This window comes from Bos mutus, chromosome 17 (genome assembly GCF_027580195.1).
Source record: "Bos mutus isolate GX-2022 chromosome 17, NWIPB_WYAK_1.1, whole genome shotgun sequence".
Taxonomy (NCBI): domain Eukaryota; kingdom Metazoa; phylum Chordata; class Mammalia; order Artiodactyla; family Bovidae; genus Bos; species Bos mutus.
Genome location: NC_091633.1, coordinates 62401483 through 62420765, shown reverse-complemented (window position 1 = coordinate 62420765; position 19283 = coordinate 62401483). Strand labels below are relative to the sequence as shown.

Below are 19283 nucleotides of genomic sequence, written 5' to 3'. Positions count from 1 at the left end.
GCAGGCTCCAGTCCGTGGGGTCACAGAGTCAGACACGATTCAGCAAACAAGCACAAGACATGAAAAACATTAAAATCAAAACGCTGTAAACATTAAACAGATTACACAGAAACGGAAAAAAAATATTAGAAAGTAGATGAGAAAGTCACCTAGAGTGCCGTGCAGATGTGCGTGCTGAATCGCTTCAGTTACGTCGACTCTTTGTGACCCTATGGTCCATTGCCCGCCAGGCCCCTCTGCCCGTGGGGTTCTCTAGGCAAGAACACGTGAGTGGGTTGTCATGCCCTCCTCCAGGGGATCTTCCCGACCCAAGGGTCAAACCCACATCTCTTTTGTGTTCTGTATTGGCAGGCAGGTTCTTCACCACTGAGCCACCTGGGACACAGTACAAAGAGATAAGAAGATAGAAAATATGAAACAGTGGTGAGTGCAGAAGATTCAGTGAAAAGGTCTAACCCACGAGTAGGAGTTCAAAAAGGAAAAATAGGTGGGGTGGGGGTGATATTCGAAGAAATAATGTCTAAGAACATTTCAGAACTGAAGAAATAACTGCATCTTCAAATCAAATAAGACACTGAGTCCTGACCAACAGGAATAAAAATAAGTGCATACTTGAGTTCCTCATATTGAAAATGCAAGCATCAAAAATAAACAGAGCAAGTTTTTATTAAGCTACCAAGGAAAGTACTAGTTCTCTACCTATAAGGGAAAGACAATTAGACCAACAAGAAAGAGACACAGATTTATAGAACAGTCTTTTGGACTCTGTGGGAGAAGGAGAGGGTGGGATGATTTGGGAGAATGGCATTGAAACATGTATAATATCATATATGAAACGAGTCGCCAGCCCAGGTTCGATGCACGATACTGGAAGCTTGGGGCTGGTGCACTGGGACGACCCAGAGGGAAGGTATGGGGAGGGAGGAGGAAGGAGGGTTCAGGATGGGGAACACGTGTATACCTGTGGCGGATTCATGTGATATATGGCAAAACCAATACAATATTGTAAAGTTTAAAAATAAAATTAAAAAAAAAAAATCCCAGAAGTGGTGGTGAAGATCCAGGTGTCGTGGAATACTATCTTCAAAGTACTGAAGGAGGTTGCTACTGCTGCTGCTGCTAAGTCGCTTCAGTCGTGTCCGACTCTGTGCAACCCCAGAGACAGCAGCCCACCAGGCTCCCCCATCCCTGGGAATCTCCCGGCAAGAGCCCTGGAGTGCTTTGCCATTTCCTTCTCCAATGCATGAAAGTGAAAAGTGAAAGTGAAGTTGCTTAGTTGTGCCTGACTCTTAGCGACCCCATGGACTGCAGCCTACCAGGCTCCTCCGTCCAAGAGCACTGGAGTGGGGTGCCATTGCCTTCTCTGCTGAAGGAGGTTACCACACTAGAAATCTATAACGTGTTAAACTGTCATTCCAGAATGCAGGTGAAATAAAAACGCTTTCAGGCATAGCAAGACGGAAAGATTTCAACATTCAGTGACTGACTGCTGCAGAATTTTAATTATATATGTATGTATATGTATATTCTTCAGTAGGAAATTGAACCCAGTAGTAAGGAGTGAAGTGCAGTTGACAGCAGTGATCAAAGAAATACATCTGTAACTCTAAACAGACACGAGGTGTGGATGTGAGAGAGAGGGAGAGACTTGGGCAGTGATTTGAAAACAAGTGGAAGTTGAAATACTGAAGAGCGACACGGTGAGAATGGGAGGCAGTAGGCCAGAGAAAAGCACTCTCCGTTTTTTCTGTTCCTCGTGGAAAAGCTGCTGATTAACTTTAGATTTTTAAATATGCAAGTTCGTAACTTAATTATTTTAAGAGTAAAAATAGAATGTGAACCTTCTAAATCCAGTAGATGAGCAAAGAAAAAAAATTTTTTAAGCCAGACCCATTTAATGAAACGAAGTAGAAAGGAGGAAAGGAAGTTAAAATGGTAGGAAAAAAATTCCAAATAAATCAATAATCATGATAAATGAAAACAGATTAAACCAAGCTATTATAAAACAGAGACTCTCAGACTTTTTAAATTCAGCTTTTTGCTGTTTGTAAGCAACATGTGTGAAATATAATTATGTGGGGACTTTGTAAATAAGGGATTTTTTTTAAAGGGCATTCCAGGCAAATTCTTTTTTTTTTTTTTTTTCCCCTTTGACTGCAACCACGTGGCTTGTGGAATCCTAGTTCCCTGATCAGGGATGGAGCCTGGGCCCTCGCAGTGAGAGCACAGAGTCCTTTCCACTGGACCGCTAGAGAAGTCCCTAGGCTAATTCTAAAAAGAGCAAAAGAAAGAGGCAGAGGGAATGAGGAAGAAACAATATTAATATCAGACAAAAATTATAAGGCAAAAAAATTATGAATAAAGATTGGCGATAGAAGGAGGCAAAAAGCTTAAAGTATTTAAAGATATGAAAAGACAAATCACAAAAGAAGAAACTCAAATGGTCAAAAAAACATTTGAAAAATGTTCAGCCTGCTGGTGATCATGACCATGCAAATAAAGGCAGTAGTGGGGCTAACCTTTCAGCCCTCATCAAGAAGCAAAAACGATTCAAATGGGTTAATGATGAGTGTTGGCCGGACTTGAACAAAAGGACATCGCATCTCCTTCTGGTTGGAATGAAAGCAGCAGCTGTGCACACATCCATGACTCGGCAGCTCTGTTTTCATCCTAGAGAAATACCCACTGATGTCCCTGGGGCCTCATCTGGAATAGCCATAAAGCAGAAGCAACCCCAGTGTCCATCCGGAGTGGAAGGGATTAGTAAACTGTGGTGTGTTCAGACAAACGAAAGGCTCTGCAGAGAAAACGACTTCACTTTGAGTTACCTGTGTGTTAAAACAGACATATCGCAGAATCACAACGCTGAATAAAAATAAGTTGCAGAAGGATGGGCATATCTAATTTCAAATTTACATAAAACAAAGTGGTACTGGGTGCTGTTTTCATGAATACATACATGTGTGTAAAGTGTACATATCTGAGAGAAAATGGGAATCTCCTGTGGTGGGTGGTTCCCTTCTTGAATGAGGAAGATGAATGGGGACAAGGAGGGAGGCAGAACAGGACTTAACTAGGCCTTGTTCACTTTTTAAAGATCTGAAGCAAATATGGCAAAGATATTAGCATATATTTGCATTCTTAATTCTTCATGGTGGATCCGTAGTCTCCTGCTGTTTTTCTGTGTGTGTGTGTGTATGTGTGTGTGTTTGGGTTTGGATGTGTGTGCAAGTATTTTGAAAATATTTCCTTATTTAGAGATAGCTCCCTGAAAGATGAATACCAAGTGATATCACTTATATACGGAATCTAAAATATGATGCAAGTGAACCTACCTATGAAACAAAAACAGACTCACAGATACAGAGAATAGACTTGTAGTTGCCAAGGCGGGTGGGTGGGGAAGGATTGGAAGTTTGGGATTAGCAGATGCAAAGCATTATATATAGAATGGATAAACCACAAGGTCCTACTATAGCGCAGGGAACTGTACTTGGAAATGGAAATGGAAATGGAAAACAATATGAAAAAGAATGTGTGTGTGTGTATATATATATGTATAACTGAATCACTTTGCTGCAGAGCAGAAATTAGCACAGCATTGTAAATCAACTATACTTCAATTAAAAGGATTTCCCCGGCAGTCCAGTGGTTAAGACTCTGTGCTCCCAATGCAGGGGTCACAGGCTTGATCCCTGGTAGGGAAAATAAGATCCAACATGCTGCATTTTTTATTAAAATTTTTAATTAAATTTAAAATTTCATACATTAAAAAAAATTTTCTAATTTTTAATGGTTAAAAATATCTCCTAGCTTATTACGGGGAAAGAAAAACATATAGCAATAATACCAAGAAAAATGCAATGTGTTCTATGATGAGTTCTTTACAAATGGCTTTTAGAGAGAATTTTGCCATTGGAATCCAAGAGTGTGTCCTGGAAGAGGAGTCCCAGGGTGGCTTTGCCACGGACGCTCCCCTGCGTTCAGTCACTCATAGAAGTGGATCAGCCATCATCAACTCCGCTGTGTCTGTGGCCTGAGTCATCAGGCATGTTTCTCACTAGTAGTCTCTTTTTCACTCATTTCTTTCTGGTCATCATAACTTGGTACTTACCCAGGGCCTCCCAGAGGATTTATCACTTTGAGGAAAAACATCTGAACAATTAAATGATGCCTGCCTTCCTTCTCACGGAAAGAGATAATCATGACTTGTGTTGTAATATCTTGTGGATTTTTATGGAAACACTTGGATTTTGGCATAGAGAGTGGCTCTGTTGGTTGGTTGAATGGATGTATATGTTTCACACACATTCCCAAATCATCTTCTCCTGGACCAGAGAGGTTCCATTTGAGGAATCTTTTTAAATGTTGTCTGATTTCCCTTCACTTTTCAAAATTCAGTTTCTCTTTCTTTTTTTAAGTCTTTATTGGATTTGTTACAGTATTGCTTCTGTTTTATGTTTTGGTTTTTTGGCCACAAGGCATGTGGGATCTTAGCTTTCTGACCAGGGATTGTACCCACAGCCGCTGCCTTGGAACTTTAAGTCTTAACCACTGAACTTCCAGGGAAGTGCCTGGTTTGTCTTGTTAAATGTGTTGCTGCAAAGCATTAGTAGGCACATTTCACAACCTCTATGGGAGGGTAATGGAGGTCCCATGTGGAAATGAGACTGGTCATCCTTGCCATGTGTCCATAGCATCTAACACAGCTCTTCCAAACAGTAAGGGCTTGGAATCTCTGGGCTTCACCCCACATCACAGCAGCATCTCCACTCCATGGATGATCTCAGGATCACACACAGCACCATCACACATTATCACCCTTGATGTAAAGTGGAGTCATGGCACACTTTGAAAAAAGGTTGGTTTCGGTGCTTCTGACATTCTCCAAGGGGACGAATAAACAGCCTGGCTAGGTTGGTCGAGAGGCAGTTTACCAGTCACCGTGCTAGGCAGCTGACGTCTCTTTTGCAAATACACACCTGCTCTGTATTGAAGCCAAAGGCATAACTCAGACTCGGATTTCTCCGTGGGCTCCCTGGGGCTGCTGGTCTGGGTTTGGTCCTGGACCTTCCAATCTCAGACATCTTTGCTTTTCCTTTGCAGAGAGAAGATGCACCAGTCTGCCATGTATGAGCTCTGCCAGGGGATGCACCAGATCAGCCTTCAGTTTGTCCGGCTGCAGCTCACCTTCGAGGAATACACCGTAATGAAAGTGTTGCTGCTGCTGAGCACAAGTAAATTGATGTCCAACTGGCACTTTTTTATACTGTCACATCATCTTCCCTTTCGGAGACTAGCCTGTTTCTAGGGCCAGATAGTCAGTATTAAAAAAAAAAAAGTAAGAGGAGGTGGGCAGAGGGTGTTGGTGCAGGATGAATTAAGTTACTTGCAGAGTTAGAAGCTTTGGGTGGTGCACCTGCCTTGATCCCTTCATCCATCCGGCCACTAAGGATTCGTTAAGTGTCTGTTATGTATATGGTGGGACTGGGCAGTTCAGGAACTACCAGAATGAATGAGGCACAGTCTCAACCCTCGGGGAGTTTTGTTTTTGTTGTTCAGTCACTGAGTCATGTCAGATTCTTTGCGACCCCATAAATTGCAGCACGCCAGTCTTCCCTGTCCTTCACTGTCTCCCGTAAGATAAATTCAAGGTCATTTTAATACACTGTGGAAAGTGATTGTCTGTCATGATAAAGACTGTCCTGGGGGCTCAGAGGAGGGAAGCACATTCTCACTTCTTGGCATCAGAGGATGCTTGATGAAGCTTCATCTCAGAGAGCTTTGCCAGGGTGAGGGATTGAGTCCGAGGCATGAGCTGACCTCCCTGCTGGGGAGCGTGAGAGAGCATGGTGGTGTGGGAAGCAGACCCACATAATAGTGCTTAGCTCTGCGGAGTTGTTTTGCCTGTTTATGATTTTTGTTTTTTATCTCATTTATGTATCCACCAATTTTTCAAGGTATATCAGGTACTATTGGACTGGGGAGGCATGGTTGCCCTGTAGATTGAACTGGAAGATTCCCACCTGTTGAAGACATCTGCTGTCTATTAGGCAAGCAGGGGAGTGTGGTCCAGAAGGCTCTGAGTAGTGGGCTGACATGGCCAAAGGGGTCCTTTATGGCTTCATGAAGACGTCTGGCAGTAGATAGACTGAAGGAAAGGGGATGGGATGAGGAGAGAGAGAGGCCAAGTCAGACAGAGAATTGAGCCAGACCGGAAGCCCAGAGACCTGCTGTGAAGCTGTTGAAATAACAGCCTGAATAATGGTGTATTCTTGCCTGGGAAATTCCACGGACAGAGGAGTCTGGCGGGCTACAGTCCACAGGGTCAAAAGAGTCAGACATGACGGAGCGACTACACTTTAACTTTCTTAATGATGGTGGGCAGCTTGCTGACAGCGCCAGATGCATTCGAGACACACTGCAGAGTCAGCCTTGACGAGAAGGGGCGCAAAACAGTCTGGATCAGAAGCAACCTGGGTTTTGAGGGCACAGATGATTGTGAGGTGGTAGTGATACTGTGAGGAGAAGTGCATTCTTGTTGGGACTGGAGCGGATTTTATGGAGTATAAAATGACTTCTCCAGGTGGCTGAGTGGTAAAGAACCCACCTGCCAATGCAGGAGGTACAGGAGATGTGGGTTCCATCCCTGGGTCAGGAAGATCCCCTGCGGGATGTGATGGCAACCCACTCCAGTCTTCTTGCCTGGAGGATCCGATGGACAGAGGAGCCTGGTGGGCTTCAGTCCATGGGGTCGCAAAGAGTCGGACATGACTGAGTGACTGAGCATGTGTAGCCTCAGAGGGAGGCCTAAAGAGGGGGAAACTGGGGGACTTGAACTCAGAAAACAAATTTGGATATTGACATATAAGCTTGACATGATCTTTGTAGAACAGGAAAGTCCAATGGCAAGTGGGGGTGCCGAGGCACAGGAAGAAGAGGGAAGACCCACTGAGGTGCGTGAAAGGAGGAACGCAGTGCTGAGGGACAGGGAGAACCATCAGGGAGGCAGAGGAGCTGGCAGAGGGCCCAGAGGTCAAGGCTTCCCAGAGGCGTGACTCGTGGCAGAGCTTCCAGTGGAAGCCAGGAATGCTGACAGAAGCCTACTGGGGTTGACCATGCGGCATCAGGCAGGGGCCAGACGGCCAGGGACTTGCAGATTGATGGGAAGCTGCTTCGGGCATCTGGAACCAAGCATGAGAGGAGAGAAGTCGATGGCAGAAGGAGCCAGGAGAGACGAGGGAGGCAGGATTAGCCTTGGCAAGGATGCTAAACACTTCTTCCCCAGACAGCGGCCCAAGCCTTTCCAAACAGAGGGGAAGGAATTTGAGGAAGCTCTCATCAGATGAGGGTGAGGCTGCGATGATGGCAGGAGACAGGATAGAGAGGAAATCTCAGAACCAAGTGCCGTGACCACTGAGGAAAAGGAGAAATGTTCTGGGTGCCAGGACACCAGGGCAAGTGGCGCCAACTTCAAAGGAGGAGAGGCTGTTGAGTGACCCCCTGGAAGCTGAAAAGAGCATCTGAGACATGCCCAGCCCTCCCCTCGGCCCAGGAATCAGTGGCTGCGGTGAAGGGTTTTCAGTAGAGCTGTTTGGAAGTGAGTGGCATGAGCAGCCAAGCATTGAGGATAGAATGGTTGAGAAAAGCTGCTGATCTCAGCATGGAGGAATTGGGTCTGGGGAAGAGTGAAGCCTGCACCTGGTAGGGCAGGAAGGGGAAGGCAGGGGCTGGTGTGTCAGTATCTGCCCTACACACATCTGGCCTCTCTCAGGTTTCCAAAGAGTTTTTCCATCTATCATCTGATTTAATGGTGCAAGACTGCTAACTTGTCTAAAGTGGACAAAACAGAGGCGTGCAAGTGTGACTTGTGCAGCCTCCTTGGTGAATCAGGACTCAGACCCAGGGCTTTGACCTTCCCTTCCAGCCGGATGCAAGGGTGGAAGGTAGGCTGGCAGCAGGGGACCCCCAGCCGCAGGGAGAGGGGAGGGTGAGCCGGCTGGGCTGGACTCCAGCAGCGAAGATAGACCAGTAGCCTGGGAGGGCGTTGGGGTCAGCGTGTCTCAGCTGTGTTTGGCTTGGCCAGCAAGGCTTTTCAGGTTGCTTTCGGCCTTTTGTCGTGTTTGATTGCCATGGACTTTGATTGCACAGGGAACCCATGCTCTCCCCAGTTTACTGCAGGCCCCACCAGTCCTCAGTACCCACCACTCCTCACTGTACGCTCAGCCCACATTCAGGAGCTGGTGTTTGCAGTCCTCCGTCCACAGGCTCAGTAGAACCAGGCTCTTCTCCCTGCTCCATTGTTCTTCCAGATTTCTGAGGCTCCCAGCGTATCCTTTCTAGAACAGAACTTGGGAAATGTACTTTTAGTTCCCTGCCCAGGGATTGAACCTGCACCCTCAGCTGTGAAAGCAGAGTCCTAACCTCTGGACTGCCACGGAATAATTCCCTGGAAATGTACTCTTTACATTCAGCAACAGTGATTTCAGTCCTCTTTCCAAGCTGTATCATTAACCGTTAGAAGAAATTTAAAAAAAGGAAAAAGGAAAAAAATATCAAATGGGTGATAGAATTTAAATTTTTTTCTAAAAATGTTCATGATAATAATCCTTTATAAACGTTGGCCACTCAATTGTTATTGGTATCTTGTCCTTTTACATCCACTTAGTCAGTCAACCTTATAATCAATTCTGATATCATTTAGCTCCCTAAATTAATTTATTAGCTTCCAGGTAATTCAGTACATTCAAGGCTGATTTTTACTGATGCAGAAAAAGCAAAATAAAAAAAAAACAGGAGAACAGAAGTAAAGAATTGTATCAATCTTGAAAACTTCAGGCTTTAGTAAGCTTATTTTGCTAATCTCTGATAGAATGTAGGAAAATTTTTCTTCTTATTTAGAAGGTTACATTACACACCTGATGTCCGGTGTATGAGGAAAGTTAGGCTGTAACATCAAGAAGATCATGTTCTTTTTGCTCACACAGGAAAGCAAACCAGCTTCCCACCCAGCTGTCTTTTTGCTCTTCTCCAGCCCATAGATTCTGGATGATTTCCAGGAGCCCTGCTGCATTTAATAAGTAAATTCAGAAAATCTAGGCAGACCTCCAAAATTTGAGGTTTTGCCTAAGTTCTCTTTTATTTGTGGGTCTGTTTCAACTTCTAAAATATCTGGCTAGGAAAATGGTACAATATATTTCCGTCACAGCAGTAAAACACAAGTAATATTTGACACAAGTTGTTCATCATCTTGAGAATTTTTGATAACACAACTGTCAGAAGTATGAAAGCTTTTGGTTAATCTCAGTAGCTACACCAAACAGCACTGAAATACAGTCATGAAATGTGCTCACTCCATTCTCATTTTAGGTAATGTTTTAAATGTGTAATATCCATAAGTATCTGTATAAATGAAAGGTTTACTCCATAACATTTTGAAACTTAAAAAAAAAAATGTGTCTCAATAGGTGGGCTATGAAAGCATGTATATATAAACTCTCAGTTTATTTTATAAAGTTTTGGGTTAACCTTAAGATTTTGGTAGAAAGCACATCTATAGTTTCACAGTTAACATTCTACCTATTTCCATCGTTCTTTATGTTTTTGTATACTTTTAAAACAAGGGTTTAATTTGAAAGAAAAAAACTGTTACATAATGAAGGCCATCTAATTATGAGTGTGAATGTCAAATATTTGAAACCACAACTAATATTGTGGCAGCCTCAGGAATGTGTGCAATGCCCACAGGGATTTATTTTTTCCCCACAAAAATAGAGTTAAGATAAACCACAAACGAAAAGCCTCAACAATTAAAACTCAAGGAGGTCATTAACATCATGTGTGAAGTTAATTTGCAAGATAATCCATATCTTTATATAGGACAACAGGGTTTATTTGGGAGCAGTGGTATTCTTGATTCCCGGGGTTACATGTAGCACTCAAAAACATACTTAGCTGTTCTAAAGAGCTGATGACCCAAGTGAATTTTTACTGATACCAGTTATAAATGAGCAAGGCAAACTGGAAGTGGTCAAACAAGAGATGGTAAGAGTGAATGTCAACATTCTAGGAATCAGCAAACTGAAATGGACTGGAATGGGTGAATTTAACTCAGATGACCATTATATCTACTATTGCGGGCAGGAATCCCTCAGAAGAAATGCAGTAGCCATCATGGTCAACAAAAGAGTCCAAAATGCAGTACTTGTATGCAGTCTCAAAAACGACAGAATGATCTCTGTTCGTTTCCAAGCCAAACCATTCAATATCACAGTAATCCAAGTCTATGCCCCAACCAGTAATGCTGAAGAAGCTGAAGTTGAACGGTTCTATGAAGACCAAGACCTTTTAGAACTAACACCCAAAAAAGATGTCCTTTTCATTCTAGGGGAGTGGAATGCAAAAGTAGGAAGTCAAGAAACACCTGGAGTAACAGGCAAATTTGGCCTTGGAATACGGAATGAAGCAGGGCAAAGGCTAATAGAGTTTTGTGAAGAAAATGCACTGGTCATAACAAACACTCTCTTCCAGCAACATAAGAGAAGACTCTACACATGGACATCACCAGATGGTCAACACCGAAATCAGATTGATTATACTCTTTGCAGCCAAAGATGGACAAGCTCTATACAGTCAGCAAAAACAAGACCAGGAGCTGACTGTGGCTCAGACCATGAACTCCTTATTGCCAAATTCAGACTGAAATTGAAGAAAGTAGGGAAAACCACTAGACCATTCAGGTATGACCTAAATCAAATCCCTTATGCTTATACAGTGCAAGTGAAAAATAGATTTAACAGACTAGATCTGATAGAGTGCCTGATGAACTATGGAATGAGGTTCGTGACATTGTACAGGAGACAGGGATCAAGACCATCCCCATGGAAAAGAAATACAAAAAAGCAAAATGGCTGTCTGGGGAGGCCTTACAAATAGCTGTGAAAAGAAGAGAAGCGAAAAGTAAAGGAGAAAAGGAAAGATATAAGCATCTGAATGCAGAGTTCCAAAGAATAGCAAGAAGAGATAAGAAAGCCTTCTTCAGCGATCAATGCAAAGAAATAGAGGAAAACAACAGAATGGGAAAGACTAGAGATCTCTTCAAGAAAATCAGAGATACCAAAGGAACATTTCATGCAAAGATGGGCTTGATAAAGGACAGAAATGCTATGGACCTAACAGAAGTAGAAGATATTAAGAAGAGATGGAAAGAATACACAGGAAAACTGTACAGAAAAGATCTTCATGACCCAGATAATCATGGTGGTGTGCTCACTGACGTAGAACCAGACATCCTGGAATGTGAAGTCAAGTGGGCCTTAGAAAGCATCACTACGAACAAAGCTAGTGGAGGTGATAGAATTCCAGTTGAGCTATTTCAAATCCTGAAAGATGATGCTGTGAAAGTGATGCACTCAATATGCCACCAAATTTGGAAAACTCAGCAGTGGCCACAGGACTGAAAAAGGTCAGTTTTCATTCCAATCCCAAAGAAAGGCAGTGCCAAAGAATGCTCAAACTACCACACAGTTGCACTCATCTCACACGCTAGTAAAGTAATGCTCAAAATTCTTCAGGCCAGGCTTCAGCAATACGTGAACCATGAACTTCCTGATGTTCAAGCTGGTTTTAGAAAAGGCAGAGGAACCAGAGATCAAATTGCCAACATCCACTGGATCATGTAAAAAGAGAGTTCCAGAAAAACATCTATTTCTGCTTTATTGACTATGCCAAAGCCTTTGACTGTGTGGATCACAATAAACTGTGGAAAATTCTCTGAAAGAGATGGGAATACCAGACCACCTGATCTGCCTCTTGAGAAATTTGTATGCAGGTCAGGAAGCAACAGTTAGAACTGGACATGGAAAAACAGACTGGTTCCAAATAGGAAAAGGAGTACGTCAAGGCTGTATATTGTCACCCTGTTTATTTAACTTATATGCAGAGTACATCATGAGAAATGCTGGACTGGAAGAAACACAAGCTGGAATCCAGATTGCCGGGAGAAATATCAATAACCTCAGATATGCAGATGACACCACCCTTATGGCAGAAAGTGAAGAGGAACTAAAAAGCCTCTTGATGAAAGTGAAAGTGGAGAGTGAAAAAGTTGGCTTAAAGCTCAACATTCAGAAAATGAAGATCATGGCATCCGGTCCCATCACTTCATGGGAAATAGATAGGGAAACAGTGGAAACAGTGTCAGACTTTATTTTTCTGGGCTCCAAAATCACTGCAGATGGTGATTGCAGCCATGAAATTAAAAGACGCTTACTCCTTACAAGGAAAGTTATGACCAACCTAGATAGCATATTCAAAAGCAGAGACATTACTTTGCCAACAAAGGTCTGTCTAGTCAAGGCTATGGTTTTTCCTGTGGTCATGTATGGATGTGAGAGTTGGACTGTGAAGAAGGCTGAGGGCCGAAGAATTGATGCTTTTGAAGTGTGGTGTTGGAGAAGACTTTTGAGAGTCCCTTGGACTGCAAGGAGATCCAACCGGTCCATTCTGAAGGAGATCAGTCCTGGGATTTCTTCGGAAGGAATGATGCTAAAGCTGAAACTCCAGTATTTTGGCCACCTCATGCGAAGAGTTGACTCACTGGAAGACTCTGATGCTTGGAGGGATTGGGGGCAGGAGGAGAAGGGGACGACAGAGGATGAGATGGCTGGATGGCATCACCGACTCGATGGACGTGAGTCTCAGTGAACTCCGGGAGTCGGTGATGGACAGGGAGGCCTGGCGTGCTGCGATTCATGGGGTCACAAAGTTCGGACACGACTGAGCGACTGATCTGATCTGATAAATGAGCAAATAGCATGTGCAATTGAGAAATGAAAGTAAGAGCAACTTCATACTCAAGACTATTAATACCACAAGATGAATTTTTCTCATCTTCATCTTCCAAAAATGAAAGTTCTCAGTGACTTTATTTTTCAGAGTTAAAGCATCAGTACTTATTGGCTGTAGTGAACAAAAGCAAACGTGTAAGTGGATTTTCAAAGGGAGCATCTGTAGTTTACGCTCTGCCCTCCATCTCCTCGCAGAATGCAGGCACAGGTTGCTCCCTGTGTCCATAAACTGTGTTCACGTGTGTCCTGGGAAAGATCACCTCCTTTGAGGTCCCAGAATCACTTATTATGCTTACAGGTGCTGAATTTCAAAGTATTATTTTCAGTGAGATGTTTTTCATTTAATTAGAAAAAACTAGCAACTCTATAGGCCTTCCCTGGTGGCTCAGATGGTAAAGAATCTGCCTGCAATGCAGGAGACCCAGGTTCAGTCCCTGGGTTGGGAAGATCCCCTGGAGAAGGAAGTGGCACCCCACTCCAGTATTCTTGCCTGAGAATTCCATGCATGGAGGAGCCTGGCGGGCTATACTCCATGGGGTCTCAAAAGTCTGACATGACTGTGTACGCATGCACACACACAGGCACGCTCTATACAAGGAAAGAAGAAAACATACTTCTTAATTTTCTCTTATTGAAGATAAAGGTGAATGTGACTTCTTCCCTTCGGAAGGTTGTGATCTTGTTTTGTATGTACAGCACTGTCCTCTTACCCGTCACACACACAAATCCGGCCACAGACCTGCCGGCAGGCTGTCTGGGTGGTCACGTGACAGTGCCTCAGTGGTCATGTGATCTTAGAGCAAAGAGAATAGGAAGTGCTTCTTTGCAGCATGTCCTCCCCGTGATAGACAGCTGGTTTCCCCAAGTGTCTTTGACATTTGAACTTGAATTTCTAATTTCAGCCCCAGCTTAGATTGTCTGTGTTTCTTCCAGTTGTCCTGAAAAATCAAAGTATATTTTCCTACCTCAGACGTATTGGCAAGTTAGGGTTCATAAAAACTTTGATGACAGGCCACAGGATAGTGTAGCTTTGAGGTTAAGAGACAGGCATTGGAAGCAGACCTAGGTTTCTGCTCTTTCTCTGCCATGTATTTATTGTGTCCTTGGGCTAGTGATTAAATGTCCAATCTTCAGTCTCCACATCTGTGAAATGAGGATAATATAATGATTATGTCATAAGAGGTCATAAGATTGATGTCAAGATGAAGCAAGTTAATATAAGCAAAGTGCATTCTAACATACACCTGCTAAGCCAGTTACTCTCTTGTATATGTGTGTATACAGAGGTTAACCATTATATAGCTGCCATATTCAGAGAAGGCAGTGGAACCCCACTCCAGTACTCTTGCCTGGCAAATCCCATGGACAGAGGAGCCTGGTAGGCTGCAGTCCATGGGTTCGCTAGGAGTCGGACACAACTGAGCAACTTCACTTTCACTTTTCACTTTCCTGCATTGGAGAAGGAAATGGCAACCCACTCCAGTGTTCTTTCCTGGAGAATCCCAGGGACGGGGGAGCCTGGTGGGCTGCTGTCTCTGGGGTTGCACAGAGTCAGACACAACTGAAGCGATGCAGCAGCAGCAGCAGCAGCAGCAGCTACCATATTTACTCATAAGGGATTCCCCAGTGGCTCAGTGGTAAAGAACTCTCCTGCAATACAGGAGATGCAGGAAATGCAGGTTCGATCCCTGGGTCAGGAAGATCCCCCAGAGAAGGAATTGGCAGCCCATTCCAGTATTCTGGCTGGAAAAATCCCATGGACAAAGGAAGAGGAGCCTGGCAGGCTGCAGTCTGTGGGGTCACGCAGAGTCAGACACAACTGAACACACACACATATTGATCAATGCAGTAAGCAAGATGCAGTGTCAGTCTCAAAGTGTGAGCCTCATGACCTCAAAATAGCCTACGCCATCTAACCACGAAGGTGCTAAAGCTGATTTCCATTTTGAGAACTTACATGTCTGTATTCCTTCACCACAGTTCCAAAGGATGGCCTCAAAAGCCAGGCTGCGTTTGAAGAAATGAGGACAAATTACATCAAGGAGCTGAGAAAGATGGTAACGAAGTGTCCCAGCAACTCTGGGCAGAGCTGGCAGAGGTTCTACCAACTAACCAAGCTTCTGGACTCCATGCATGACGTAAGTAGAGCCTGTTGGTGTCTGTCACCCACACACTGTGGGCCCAGAGAAACCGGAGAGCTGAGAAAGTTCTTGAGGCTTTGGGGAGAACAGGGGTATATTATCCACAGGAGGCAACGAGAGGTTAAAAACTGATCAGGGGACTTCCCCTTCAATCCAGTGATTAAGACTCTATACTTCCAATACAGTTCCATTCCTGGTCAGGGGACTAGGATCCCAACATTTTTCATTTAAAAAAAAAAAAAAAACACCTGATTAGGAAGAAAATTATTTTTTTCAGAATACCTTTGAAACAAACTTCATTTAAAGTGAAAGGTGTGGCTCTTTCCCCTCCTGAGCAGAGTGTAGGAGAAATGTGCGCCATCGTGGCAAAACCCTGAGCTCGGGGCCAGAGAAGGAAGGGCCTCAGATTTGCTGCAGGTGTCAGGTCAGGTTTCTCATTTCTGCTGGCAACTTGGGAAATGTTTGGTTAGTGGGAATGTTTGCTTTAGCATTGCATAAATAATTTCCATCTTCTACAACTGTTCATCTAATAACCCAGTCTTTCAAAAACATTATTAGTGGTCCAAGGCCAGCTGGGATCATCGCATTTTTTGCCAGATTCGGAATCTTATATTCACTGTTCTTCATAGGAGTCACCTTTCTTGTCTTGTGTAAATATGCAAAGTAAACTCTTGAGCTTGTTTCTAATTTACTGAGTTACAGATGTAGTCAAGGCGTTAGCACTTTCTACAAAATACTGATTCGGATAACTTGGTTTGTCATGCCACTTAAAATGTGCTTCTCATTTCATTTTGCAAGCAGTTTCTTCAGTTCTGGTTCGAAAAAAGTTGTACACGGTCATGCTAATTTAACATTTTTATATTTGCTTTCTTTTGGTACATTGATTGCCCAAGTTCAGCCCATGTGAGTTGGATAAGAAACCTTTTTCAACTATTTCCTTGTTGCTGAGGACAGTGTTGACAGGCTTGATGACCAATATTATAATTTTGTTGCTACTGAAATAATGGTTCATCCTTTAGAGATTTGTCTATGTCACTGGAATGGTATGTCTTTTGGGGTTGGTTGATAAAAGAATGTCGCTTTCCAGGGTTTTACACTGAAGACCCAGTGCATATCACACTGGCCTTTACTTTCTCTGAACATTTCACGTGATAAGAGTCAAATTCCCACAAGGTGAATTCAGTGATAGATAGTTGGACTAGTTATCAGTGGCCTCAAAGCACGACTTACTGGAAAATCTCAGAGATAATAAATGATGGGCTACAAGACTTTGGGGAACACAGCCAACAGTGCTCTTCACAACTCTCACAAAAGGAAGTAAAGGAAAGTAGAGCATGAGGCAGGGTCATCCACCCAAGAATCAGGAGCACTGTTAACACTCTCCTGTTGGTTTTGTTGAAAGCCTTTCTTAGTGGAGCTGTTGCAGAAAGGGGGACTCCTTCCAGGATCGAGGGGCTTCCCTTGTACCTCAGTCGATAAAGAATCTGCCTGCAATGCAGGAGACCTGGGTTCCATCCCTGGGTTGGGAAGATCCCCTGGAGAAGGAAATGGCAACCCACTCCAGTATCCTTGCCTAGAAAATCTCATGGACAGAGGAGCCTCATGGGCTACAGCCCATGGGGTCGCAAAGAGTCAGACACGACTGAGCAACTAACCCTTCCTTCCTTCCTGGATCGAGATGGGGCTCTTGTCTGACACTCAGAAATGAATTATCCAAAGACACACACATGCTGACAAAGCCAGAGACTTTATTGGGAAGGGGTGCCTGGGTGGAGAGCAGGAGGGTAAGGGAACCCAGGAGGACTGTTCTGCCACGTTGCTTGAAGTCTTGGGTTTTATAGTAATGGGGTTAGTTCCCAGGTTGTCTCTGGCCAGTTATTCTTTATTCTGACTCAGGGTCCTTCTTGGTGGCGTGCACCTCATTCAGCCAAGATGGATTCCAGCGAGGAGGATTCTGGAAGGTTGTTGGGACGTGAGGCATCTCCTTTTGACCTTTCCCAAACGCTTCCAGTTGGTGGTGGCTTGTTAGTTCCGTGTTCCTTAACAGGCCCTCCTGTTGTAAAATAACTCATCCACATAGTTAGCATGGTGGCTTGCCAGGGTGGGCCGTTTCAGTCAGCATTTCTCCTAACAGACCTGGGCTGGGAGCAGGGGCCAGGGAGCAGAAGGTGTGATTCTTTCTTGATGAATCATGTTATTCATGCAAATGATTGGCAGGCACAAGTGCAGTTGTAAAATGAGTGTGTAATTGGCATCAGGTAATCTCATGAAAAAGATACACTTTGAAGTACTTTGCATATAATGAGACTCAACAACAGAAGCTAAAACTTGTTTATCTACAGCCTTAAGGAATCTCAATGCCTTTGGGAATCTCAGTGCACAGTGGGATGGTGAAAACCCCCAGAGGCCACACCAGTAGTCAGGGTGTCAAACTGTCCTCCGCTGGCTTGTTTTTAGCACCAGCTCATTGAGCTACTTGCCAGTGGCTACTCAGTAAGCAATAGCCAAGTGTCTAAGTCATAAATGATGATTTTCTGCCAGATCCCCCCAAAGCAAATCAGTGTCTTGTTCAGTCACTAAGTCATGTGTGACTCTTTGCTGCCCCGTGGGCTGCAGCATGCTAGGCTCCTCTGGCCTTCACTGCCTCCCAGAGTTTGCTCAGATTCATGACCTTTGAGTCGGTGATGCTATCTGACCATCTGTCCTCTGCTCCTCCCTTTCCCTTTTGCCTTCCCAGCATCAAGATCTTTTCCAATGAATCGGCTCTTCATATCAGGTGACCAAAGTAATGGAACTTTGGCATCAGTCCTTCCTATGAATATGTTTTCAGTATTTTTTTTATTACAGTGAAATTGATACAAAATAAGCTGAACATACTTAAAGCGTACCATTTGGGATGTTTGAGACATGTATACACCCATGAAACAATTATTGAAATCAAGAGAGCAGACATCCCCATCACTCCAGAAGTTTTCTTGCGCCCTTTTAAAAAATCAGAAGTATACTTGATTTACACTGTTGTTGATTTCTGCTGTACAGCAGAGTGCCTCAGTTATACATATATATATATATTCTTTTCCATTATCTTTTATTGCAGACTACTGAATATGGTTCCCTGTGCTGTATGGTAGACTTTGTTGTTCATCCATCAGCTGTCCTGCTGCCTCCTCCTCCTCAGTTGCTTTCTGGATTGCTTTCTGGCAGTGTAGATTGGTTGATATATGTTAGTGTTTCATACCCATGGAATCATACAGTATTATAGTATGTAGTCTGCTGTATCTGGCTTCCTTCGCTTGACATAAGATTTGGGGACTCATCCATGCTGTTGCCATATAGCAATACTTCATTCCTACTTATTGCTGACCAACCTCCCGTTGTGAAGATATTCTACAGTTTGGGGGTCCCGTCACCCATTGATGGACATTTGGATTGTTTCCAGATTAGGGACAGTTTCAGAGTAAGTTGGGCTTCCTTGGTAGCTCAGCTGGTAAAGAATCTGCCTGCAATGCAGGTGACTCCAGTTTGATTCCTGGGTTGGGAAGATCCCCTGAAGAAGGGATAGGCTACCCATTCCAGTATTCTCGAGCTTCCCTGGTGGCTCAGACAGTAAAGAATCCTCCTGCAATGCAGGAGACCTGGGTTCGATCCCTGGGTTAGGAAGATCCCCTTGGAGGAGGGCATGGCAACCCACTCCAGTATTCTTGCCTGGAGAATCCCCATGGACAAAGGAGCCTGGCGGGCTTCAGTCCATGGGGTTTCAAAGAGTCAGACACGACTGAGCGACTAACTACACACACGAAGTTGTGCATTATGTATATGTCTATATATGGACACCACTTTCTTTTTCTTGAGTGAATAACTGGCGGCCATGGAAGACCTGTGTCATATGGTAGGTGTATAACTATTTTCCAAAGTGGCTGCATAGTTGTACAATCCCTCAAGAAGTGTGTGTGAATACAGGTTGCCCCATATCCTTGCTGACATGCAGTATCATTAGTCTTTTTAGTTTTAGCCATTCTAATAGCTGTGTGGTGATGTCTCCCTGGAAAGTAAGTGTTAGTCGCTCAGTCGTGTGTCTGACTCTTTAGGACCCGTCTTTGTGACTGTAGCCCTCCAGGCTTCTCTGTCCATGGAATTTTCCGGGCAAGAATACTGCAGTGGGTTACCATTTTCTATTCCAGGATAGAGTTGTTGAGAAGATAACAATAGTGGTTGGTTAGTCACTGAGTCATGTCCACCTCTCTGCGACCCCATGGACTGTAGCCCGCCAGGCTCCTCTATCCATGGAATTTCC

At 43.9% G+C, this 19283-nt stretch overlaps 1 protein-coding gene across 6 annotated transcripts in view; it reads left to right on the top strand.

Moving 5' to 3' along the window:
* The window catches only part of NR3C2 (nuclear receptor subfamily 3 group C member 2), a 452700-nt gene that overhangs the window by 394498 nt on the left and 38919 nt on the right, over nt 1-19283 (top strand). For all 6 annotated transcript variants that reach the window (XM_070386627.1, XM_070386626.1, XM_070386630.1 and 3 more), the window contains 2 exons: nt 5107-5237; nt 14829-14986. In XM_070386627.1, the coding sequence (XP_070242728.1) occupies nt 5107-5237; nt 14829-14986 (289 nt within the window). The remainder of the gene's footprint in view (nt 1-5106; nt 5238-14828; nt 14987-19283) is intronic.